This window comes from Brachyistius frenatus, unplaced genomic scaffold (assembly GCF_029030835.1).
Source record: "Brachyistius frenatus isolate BFR_SWC_R1_liver_20210118 unplaced genomic scaffold, ASM2903083v1 Contig_7, whole genome shotgun sequence".
NCBI classification, from domain to species: Eukaryota; Metazoa; Chordata; class Actinopteri; family Embiotocidae; genus Brachyistius; species Brachyistius frenatus.
Window position 1 is genome coordinate 3021143 of NW_027210606.1, and position 11494 is coordinate 3032636.

General features: G+C 42.7%; 1 protein-coding gene across 1 annotated transcript; it reads right to left on the minus strand.

Annotated features, from left to right (window-relative positions):
• Positions 1-1345: 1345 nt before the first annotated feature.
• Positions 1346-9123, minus strand: soul5l (heme-binding protein soul5, like). Its single transcript, XM_069689618.1, has 7 exons — positions 8896-9123; positions 7967-8029; positions 6381-6462; positions 6164-6284; positions 5939-6078; positions 4236-4399; positions 1346-3654 (listed from the first exon to the last, which is right to left on the minus strand). Coding segments are annotated over exons 1-7 (1128 nt in total). The 5' UTR covers positions 8898-9123; the 3' UTR covers positions 1346-3098.
• Positions 9124-11494: the final 2371 nt, after the last annotated feature.

Sequence of the window (11494 nt, forward strand, 5' to 3'; positions counted from 1 at the left end):
CAAACAATCACAGTAAGCAAATGATTCTCCTGGTTAAGGAAGTGTAAAGCCACCAATATAATAATGAATAAAACAAGAGTTTATGTTTTTTTATTGCACTTTTAACAGAACATACAGTGTGTAGCTCAGAGATGTGTTGATAAAGAATGTCATATATTAACATACATAACTCTTATTGCATTGGTTCGATCAGGTGTGATTCTTTGGGAGCTTTGGGGCAGTCCTACCATGATTAGATTAGACTGTAGGGTGATTTTAAAATAGACGGGATTACAACACAATTTGCAAAGCAATGCTATACCGAGGATAAAAATAAGGATTAAAAAAAAAATAGGAATTATTATGTAGTGATCTTATTGATGTAAATACGCAGAAAGATTTGAGCAAGATTTCACGCAAGTGCTGAATGGAGTAAAAACCAGCAAATGGAAACTTGTGAGATTTCCTTTGGAAATAAACAGTTTTGTTAACATTTTGTTTTGTTTAAATGATGCTCAGTTGGCCAAAAGTGTGCCAAGAAAACATTGCCCACACTATTACACCACCACTAGAGTGAATTATTGATAGAGGGCAAGATGGATCCATGCTTATGTGTTGTTTGTGCCAAATTCGGACCGTACCATCGAATGTTGCAGCAGGAATCGCAAATCTGCTTGAACCAGTCGGGTCATTCTTCTTAAAACTCACACAGAGAACTGCAGCTCACTGGATGTTTTCTTGCCTCCGTGCCGGTGACAGCCGTAGCCGGAGGCATTATGTTTTTCCGAGCTGTCTGTCCATCTCTACGTAAATATGTCGGTCTTATTCTCGTGAATGTGAAGTCTCAAAAACGCCTTTAAAGAATTTCTTCAAATTTGGTACAAATGTTCACTTCGACTCAATGATGAACTGATTAGGTTTTGGTTGTCAACGGTCAAAGAGGCTGTGTTCTTATATCCGTCCCATCAATCTGTCCCAGTCTCATGAAACCATTATCTCAGGAATGCCTTGAAGGAATTTCTTTGGATTTGACACAAACGTTCAAAGTGGATTCAAGAATCCACTGATTCAATTTTGGTAGTTGTCAAAAACTTGCCAAAAGTCAAGGTCACTGTGATCTCACATCTGCCAGTTCCACTCTCATGAATGCAATATATAAGAAATGCCTTTAAGGAGTTTCTTCGAATTTGGTACAAACTTTCACTGAGAATCGAGGTTCATTACATCAAGTATTTGGTGGTCAAAGGTCAAGGCCACTGAGACCTCACGTCCATCCCATTATTTTGAACTCCATATCTCAGAAATGCCTCTAAGGACTTTCTTGAAATGTGCAGCAAACATTCACTGGGACTCAACGATGAATAGATAACATTCCACTGTTTATAGATCTGGTACCACATGTCCATCTTATACTTGTGAACGCAATGACATAATTCAGAAAAAGAAGGGAAGATTGTGACTATATTTGGCTTTTAATCGAATACTGAGTCGGTGACACTGATCTTGGGTGATTGTAAAGATCTTCTGAGCTGCTAAATTGACGATGTTTATGAAGCACACACGTTTTAGAAGTTGGAGCTTGAGCTGCTTCAACGAGCAGTTCAACAGATGCAGCTAAAGAAATGGCCATAAGTTTACTTAAAGCCCAATTACTGCAGTGTTAATTGACTTGTAATGTTTTTCATCTTCACTGGTAAATTTCTTCCTGTTATGACAAATTAGTGTCACCAGCTGTCGTCATTCTGCCACATCACATGTATCATGTTGGACCTGACATCGTCCTCTACTTGCTGGTAAAACACCAGATACAAATGCAACAAACCTGCTCTTCAGTGCCTCTAGTGGTCAAACACTCAACAGTGCCTTTAAAATAATGTTGGGAAGCACGAAACAACAGACTTGGGGAATTTGGTGGGGAAAGTAATTTTAAACATTTTTGATAGATGCATGTGTAACTGCTTAAACTGGGAGAATAAGTCTGAATGTGAGGGCATCTAATTTAGTCCCAAAACATTTTGATCCAAGTTAGTGGAAAGAAAACTTAATTGGTGTAAATATTTAATGACTGACTTATGTGAGTTAGACGACTTCATTCAAAAACTTTAAAATAACTATTGCGGTTATTTACTTTTGCTGAGCTTTTAAAATGAAAAATTCAGGGAACATCTCACAACGAGACATGTTGTACATGGCATACTATTTTGTTGATATCCCTCGTGTCACAATCCATTTATATTGTCAGAATAAATAGCTTCACTGAACTGGCCAAAGCAAATGTAGCAAAAAGGGGAATGAATTCCAAAATATACTTGAAAACATATTTAAAATGCAAAATATATGGCCAGTGTTCGGCAGGCACTTTTCAGCACAAATACTGGAGGGGGGGGTAAGTTTAATACCAAGTCAAATTTAAATAATGATAATAATTTAGTAAATTTCAATATTAGTAGTTAGGTTTAAGATTGCAACAAAGATCCCAATGAATACTTTGCCTGATTTTATGATGATTCACCAATATGTTGCCACAGGTGTCATGAAAGTAACTGATGAAGTTTGTAGGAAGTGATGGCCGGACAGAAAGTTTCAAGAATCACTAATTACAGCCTCAAACTCCACATTAAGATAGTTAAGTTTCCTCCGATATGAAGCTCTACTTTGGTTAGCCCCAGCATTTTATTAAATCAATTACACCGATTTCTAGTGAAGTCCTACCAGTTTGTTTTTGGATTAAACTGATGTTAGAGGACGTCTGTTCCTGCCTTCAGCGCTAGCTTTGAGAATCAACACAATAACTTTGAATACTTACTCTCTAACTAATACATACACTTAATTCTATGATGATAATCTCAGAACGACAAAGTGGAAAGGCATGTGTTCAGTGATACAGGAAGCTGCAGGTGCAAAGCTGTGATAGATAGAACATAGAGTTAAAACACTAAGTGCCATAAGGAGGAGTCGGTGTAACACACAGGAATAGAGAGATAAGGAGGAAGAGAACAGCCTGGCCATCTATCGCACACATTCACTCATGTTTCCGTCACACCTCCAGTGTTTTGCTTTCTATTTAGATTCCATGTTAATATACCTGGAATAGCTGCTTGAATCACATCTGCCTGTTGCTAATGAGCATCCTCCGGCTTGACGACAGGGTCACTGTCACCTCGCGTGTCCGCAGGGCTGTGAGCTGTGCTGTTCCACAGGGCAGCGTCAGACTGCGGCTCCAGTGATGGGCTCACCGAGACGGGATCGGAAGAGTTGGTGGTTGGGTCCAGCAGGATCTGGGCGGAGGTCGGGGGATTGCTGAACGCGGCGTCGGCGGGCAGGTCGGATGCGGGACTGGATGGAGCGTGAGATGGGGGGGGAGTGGATGTGTCAGAGGGCTGCAGTGAAGAGGAGTTGTAGGTCATGTTTAAGTTGGAGGTCGTGTTTAAGTTGGAGGTCGTGTTTAAGTTGGAGGTCGTGTTTGAGGTCGTGTTGGAAGACAGGTTAGAGTGAGTGAGTGAGGGCGAATCAGAGAGTGTGTGTGGGAGAGGGTCAGACGAGGAGTCTGTGGGAGATTCGGTCGGAGTCGGCCTGGGCGTGTGTGGAGGAGTCGGCTCCTGTGGGTCTTTGCAAACTGGCTCGCCCTCTGCCACATACCACACCTCATTGTGCCTGTTCAACAGCTTCAAGGGACTACACACACACACACACACACACACACACACACACACACACACACACACACACACACACACACACACACACACACACACACACACACACACACACACACACACACACACACAGGAAAAGAGCAAGAAGACAAACACAACAAAAGTGAGTTGCGTGTAATCTGTCAAGACCAAGTCCATGCAACCCTCAAAATTGACTTCTCTATGTAGTTGTAACTTGTGACACAAGGGTCTCCAACCTGCGGCTCGCAAACTTTCCGTAGCGCGCGACCTGATTCCGAGTACCTCGTAGAAGTTTTCCCACACATAGACTTACTTGAGCGGGAAGCCAAGGTAATATTAATAGTTTCACACAGGGTCCAGCTATGTACCAGGTTTTGATCTAGACGTGTTTCTTTCAGGAGCTCTTAGAGGGAAAAAAGGTCGGAGACCCCTGTACTAAAAGTTACGCTCATTGGCTGATGGCAAAATAAATAAATCCCTCACTAGAATATTAAATCTCTGTACATGGATGATTTGTGCAAAAATAAAAGTCATGACCGCTCTGACAGAACTGTGAAATGCTAGCTGTGTGTGGGACACCTGTCGTAGCCGACTCCGTAGTGATAGCTGTGGTTGTAGGAGGCTCGAACCCTCTCCAGCTCTTTGGTCAGCAGGTGGGCGTGAACCCTGGAGGTGACCGACAGCATCCAGCCTCCATAAGTCCTCACGTACACGTCCATCTCCGGCATCTCCGTGAAATACAGCTGCGCAGGTGACAGAGATGCGACATCAGCAAACACCGAGGCAACACCGCAGTACGGACAAAAGTCCAGTGCAGCGGAGAACGCAGCACAAATACAATTACAAAAGTTTACGTTACCATGGATACATAATGCAGAATGTGAAGCTACAGTAAGAACCATTTGAAGGGCAGACATTTCCGAAAACTTCATTCGGGATCAAAAACCTGACATTAATATCCTTAAACTTCGTATAGTCACAATACGATGACTTAAGATAATGTCAGTCGTTATCTGACGTTAGGTGCTACTAACTTTATTTTTAGGTAGGCTATAGTCTATTAACCAGAAAGCTTCTCGGTCACAGGAACTAAATAAAGCCTGATGCTGAAACGTGACTGGAAAAGAAGAAAGAATTATTCTACTAAATTAAATGTTAGAGAGGCAATTTATGAAAATATGACTATAAAAGGGGCAATCAAAGACTTCTCAGACTGCTGCTGTTGCGCATGAATGGAGCACAGCACCGTGACGTGCATGGAGCAGGGGGAAGCTATAACCTTCAGGAGTCATTATCCCAAGGTTCTTCACTTGATCAACATAAGTACCTGAGTTATACACATTTTTGTCACCATGGTTCTGAAAGTTGAGCGGCGATCTGCACATCAAATTTTGTGTCGCATTTTTGCGGAACAGAAAGAAGTTAGAGGGAGCTGAATCCGGTGATGGGGAGCAACCATTGTGCTGTTGCAGGTGCATTCTCATGTTGGAGAACCTGGGTGTTATTGTGCCACAGTTCAGGTCATTAGCACCAGATTGTTTCTCTCAGACACCTCAACATATCGCAGTAGAACTCGCTGTCTGATCCTGGGGGACGAGTTTAAAGAGCACAATCCGGCAAATGTCAAAGAAAACCCAGCGGGTCAGCTCCCGGCCTGATGCGACTTTTTTGGGTTTTGGAGATTCTGCCCCTCGTAAAACACAAATGTCACCTCGGACACTGTTGATTTTTTGAAACATTTCAAGGGTCTCTGTTGGTGATTTCATGATTTTGACTCAAGATGTGATGTGCACTCTGCTCAAGTCCTCAGTGAAATCGCAAATGTGCACATACCAGTGGACACAAAAAAGTGGTAAACTCAGATGCTTATAAATGTTTGCTCCACCCTCGTCAATGTGTTTTGGTGGAAATCATTAAAACATAAACTATAATTGACCTCCTGCTAACACCGGACTGAATGCTGTATATTGAGTTATGAAGTCCTTTATTTCTGAACCATTTCATGATGATGAAATCATAAAACACATACAGGACCCACAGGAAGCACTGACACCTTCCTGAAGCAGCACTATTTATTTATATTCTGCTGAGTGAGAGCAGCACTAAATACTGTACATCCATCAGTGCTCTCTATTGATCTGGAAGCAAAAATCACTGATCAGATTACACACGTATACTGGGAGGATAAACAGCATTTGATCTCATTACAGGAAAAGGCAGCCGGCCGGCTCCAGAAAAACTGCCTCACTCTGCACCTATTGGCTCATCATGTGTCAGCTCACCTTGTCATTAGTGGGTGCAGGCGGCTTGTCCTGATAGGCTGCAGGCAGCGGGAAGTTGAGCGTGTAGATAGCCGGCTCCCACATCTTGGTCTCCTCTGGGACCTTGACCAGGACAGGGGCGGTCATCTCCATCTGGACGCCTGCCCGGGACACACACACAAATAAAATGAACAACGCAGACACACACCATCACAGCTTGACTTGCCCCTCCCGTCCTGTCCTCACCTCCTTCATTGGCTCCGGTGATGTACAGGAAAAGTTTCCTGAAAGCCATGGCTGCACCCACTCCCATGAAATAGGCTTCGGCATCTGTTGACACCCAGCGAGTGGGGCTGTAGTGTCGCACCTGAACACAAACAACGATAGCTGTGAGATACACAAGCCATGTATGTGTGTGTGTGTATGTGTGTGTGTGTGCTAGCTGATGGGGGTTTTCACTCACTTCGTACTCATCTGTTTTGCAGACCAGCTCATATTCCAGACACTCCTTTGACTCCGTGCAGAAGCTGGTGTTGGTACTCAGTCTATAATGAAGTGGCATTTAAAAACAATATTATAACCCAGCAACACTATACGGACATGAGCACGTGGACACCTTTGATTTTAAACGTTTGGACTTGACTTGTTCAGATTAAGAAAACCTTAAATGTCACTACATGCACTGACATTTTAGACAACAGTGGTCTTCCAGCTTTGTGGTGACAGTTTAAGGAAAGTATTTCGCTTTTTCAACTGGGCACTCTGCCACGCACAACGCCAGGTCCATAAAGAAATGTTTTCCCTGTCTGGTGTGGAGGAACTTCTCTGGCCTGTGCAGAACCCTGAGCTCAATCCGATCCATCCACCGTTGGGACGAGCAATCAAACTTTATTTATGAATATATATATATATATATATATATATATAATGCATTATAAAACAAGGGATAGGACTGGCGGTCTACAGTCATGCTCGCGTCTGTGGGAGGATGGAGTCAGCCACAACTGTACTCACATTAGTATGCTAACATGCTCCCAATGACAATGCTAATACATGATGTGACAATGACACTGAAAGTTGCTGGATTGAAAGTCGGGAGATCAACGTAACCGCAATTTATTCCTGAGGGGAACGTGAATGTTTGCCAAATTTAAATGGTAATCCATCCAATAGTTATCCAGGCATTTCACAATGTGACAAAAATAAACTGACGGTAGAGGAAAAGTCATGGAAGCCGAGATATCCATGAAGTAGGTAAAGTAAATCACTAAATAATTAATAACGTTTGACCTGCTGCTGTCACTAAAGGGAAAGTTAGCAGTTCATTAAAGGCTTCAGAATTTACCCTCGAGGGGATGTTGAGTATCTGGAACAAAATTTATGTCAATCCATCGAGTAGAGATGTTTCAGGCCGGACCAAAGTGGTGAGTAGACAGACTGACAGAACGACCATACGATCCATCAATAAAAATACATATATAACCCACAACGTATTAAGAAAAAGAATGAAGGAAAGCAACAAAACGACTGGACTTCAAGAGGACTTTAAAAGATGTGCACCACCACCTTTGCTTTCAGCTTTGACCTTGAGCCAGACAGCGCTCCACCCACCTTTAAGTTCAGAGGTGTTACGGGTGTCACAATGTAATTCCTTGTTTGTCTTCAGAAACTTTGTTAGTACCCGATCCCTCTAATGCTCTCGTGGCTGAATGGGGAAAGAAAACAATCCCCGCAGCACAGCTTCCAAGATCTCATTAAAATCTATTCTGGGGCGGAGGCTTTCTGTAATAGCGCATTAATGCCCTTTGTGTTGGAAAGATGTTGGACATTGTTACATGCAGTGACTGTAACTCAGGTGCTGGGAGTGGTCACGGATCGATCCTCTGCTCGGCATCACAGTGTTGGGGGGGTAAAATGGAGGAACGTATCTGCCAGATGAATTTGTGGCGGTTTCATTTACATTTTGGGTCTGTTTTGATGTCAACGTGCTTTTGGCCATGTGGTAGCTACGTAAAGGCGACATCCATCCAACTGAAGCATTCAACTTACCCAACACTACCTTCAGCTGAGACCACAAGGGCCAAAATCGCTACGACTGAGTAGATGAAAGCCCTGGGGGAAGGACACACAAATCAAACATCTCCATACAATATGCCCTTATTGTACAAGTTAAAGAGAAATGAATGACAAACTACAAAATAAAATGTTTAGTGCAATTGCTGTAAAGGACAAGATATCTTAATTTCTCAAACAGGTTCACTCTTTAAGGAAGGTATAATACAAATGTGCAAAAAAACAGAAGTCATAAACATCTGAGGAGGTGGACAGATCTTCAGTGTGCCCGTCTGCGCGTCAGGGTGCTGCATTCCGGAGTTTGCACTGCAGAGATGAAACGGGACACGTTTCCCTGCCTCTTAGAGCAACGCGCGCGCGCGCGCGCGCGCACACACACACACACACACACACACACACACACACACACACACACACACACACACACACAACACACAACACCCACACAGATCTGCTGCATCATCAGGCTGTCTTTTCAAAATCAAAGGCGTTTTGAGGTCAAGCGTTCAGATCGTAACCTTTTTTTTTATTATTATTATTATTTTTTTACCGTTTTATGAGACCGAACAGACGATGACAGACAAAAAAAAAAAAAAAAAAAGGTTTAACAAAAGAAGATTTTAAAGAACAGGGTGAATTGTCTCCAAATACAATCATTAATTCAGTTTCATATCATCTCTGTTAGTGCACAAGCAGCCTGCAAAATATTCAGTAAAACGGTTGGATTTCCTGCATGCGCAATGACGGCAAACGACGCAAAAACCAACTTCACCTGAGCATGACGCCACACAAAAAAAAGTCGTTAAAAATAAGCCTCAGACGTGGTCAGTTCTTAACTATCAAAAATCATAATCGTAGCTTTGGATTTTTTACTTCAACTAGAAAACATAAGAGGTGATACTCACATTGTCCTTTCCACCTGCCAGGGAAGCGCAGGGAGGAGCAGTGTGATGGAGACTGCAGTCTGCTGCACTCTGACGGGCGCCAGTGGATTTACTGCGGACTGCAGTGAGGACCAACGTGCAGCTGCAGCTGAGAGGGAGGAGAGGGAGGGGAGGGAGGGGCTGAGCTGGCACCAGCCTCCAGACTGTGATACCGGACCGGACCAACACTGGACAGACGATATGCACCTGTTTTTTTAAATTTTTTATTATTATTTTACTGCGAGTTCACCTCCAGCGCTGCAGCAGTGACGAGGAAGTCTGATCAAAAATGCACCATTAGTAACATCGCACAATGCAAATCTGAACGGTTTAAGAGGAGGAGGTCCCAGGACTACACTTCTGATGTGGATTCTTTATATTCTACAGGAAGCTATGTAAGGCAATGTAGCAAACTCAGACTGTACCCTATTATTATGGGAGATTCAAGCTCTACATGAGCAGACTTAAGGGACACATTGGTTTGTCATATCTTCCTCAAAACTGAAAAAAACCAACATGAAATGCAGTTTTAGATTCAAATTTTCTAGACTAGATAATTTTTCCTCATCAGTTGATCATTATTTTCTTGATGAGTAAATTGTTTGTGCTCTATGAAATAGCCACCACAAGCTCCCAGAATTGAAAAAGATCTATTCAAATGTCTTGTTTCATCCACAGGTTTCCCATTCAAATTCAAATGTCAGATTCCCTGAGTTTTTCCAGAATTTCACCAACTAAAAAGCTGAATTGATCGTGAAAATTCAAAAAAAAATCCAGAAAATCACATCATATAAAAGTTATAAATTGATTTGTATTTGATTGTGTGAAATAAGTATTTGATCCTCTACCAACCAGCAAGAATTCTGGCTCCCACAGACCGGTTAGATTAGTCCTCTCACTTTAAGAAAGTACTCTGAATCTCAACTCATGACCTGTATAAAAGATACCTGTCCACAGAATGAATCAATCAGATTCCAACCTCTCCACCATGGGCAGACCAAAGAGCTGTCTAAGGACGTCAAGGACAAGATTGTAGACCTGCACAAGGCTGGAATGGGCTACAAGACCATCGGCAAGCAGCTCGGTGAGATGGAGACAACTGTTGGTGCGATTAATCGGAAATGGAAGAAACACAAAATGACCATCAATCGCTCTCGGTCTGAGGTTCCACACAAGATCTGGCCTCATGGGGTATCGATGATCATGAGAAAGGTGAGGGATCAGCCCAGAACTACATGGGAGGAACTTGTTAATGATCTCAAGACAGCTGGGACCACAGTCACCTAGAAAACCATCGGTAACACACGACACCGTAATGGATTAAAATCCTGCAGCGCTGCAAGGTCTCCCTGCTCAAGAAGGCACATGTACAGGCGCATCTGAAGTTGGCCAATGAACACCTGAATGATTCAGAGAAGTTTTGGGAGAAGGTGATGTGGTCAGATGAGACCAAAATCCAGCTCTTTGGCATCAACTCGACTCGCCGTGCTTGGAGGAAGAGAAATGCTGACTATAACCCTGAGAACACCGTCACCACCGTCAAGCGTGGAGGTGGACACATTATGCTTTAGGGGTGTTTCTCTGCTAAGGGGACAGGACGACTTCACCGCATCGAGGGGACGATGGACGGGGCCACGTACCGTGAAATCTTGGGCGACAACCTCCTTCCCTCAGCCAGGATACTGACAATGGGTCGTGGACAGGTCTTCCAGCACGACAATGACCCAAAACATATGGCCGAGGCAACAAAGGACTCAAGAAGGCTCAAGAAGAAGCACATTAAGGTCATGGAGTGGCCGAGCCAGTCTCCGGAGTCTTAAACCCATAGAAAATCTGTGGAGGGAGCTGAAGCTTCGAGTTGCCAAGCGACAGCGTCAAAACCTGAAGGATTTAGAGGATCTGCAAAGAGGAGTGAACAAAATCCCTCCTGAGATGATTCAAACCTGATGACCAACTTCAAGAAACGTCTGACTTCTGTGCTCGCGTTTCTCCACCAAGTACAGAGTCATGTTTTGGTAGCGGATCAAATACTCATTTCACACAATCAAATTCAAATCAACTTTTGTATGTGATTTTCTGGATTTAAAAAAAATATATATATATATATATTCTGTCTCACTGTTAAAATAAACCTACCATTACAATTATAGACCGTTCATTTCTTTGTCAGTGGGCGAACTTACAAAATCGGCAAGGGATCAAATAATGATTTCCTTCACTGTATATCCTAATGAACAGAAAAAAACAACCATTATCTACTCTCCACACCAAGTCTTTGAAGTCATCATGTTAACCAAGGAACTTGGAATTAAGATTTTCCTGGAATATTTGTTACCATGTACAAGAAAAAGCATCTTTACTGGAGCGACTGCCAGCTGATGAGCAGAAAGGTGATAAAACCATCCACAAAATGTAGGAAACAGGAAATAACTTGATAAAATATACACAATTTTGATAAATGGCAACAAAAATTTAAACAGGCTTCAAACAAATTTCCCTGATGTTGTATGACTTGGCCTAAAGAATGATCAAATCTCCTGGCTTTCCATGTCTGGAGTAGAGTTTTTAAAATTTCATAACC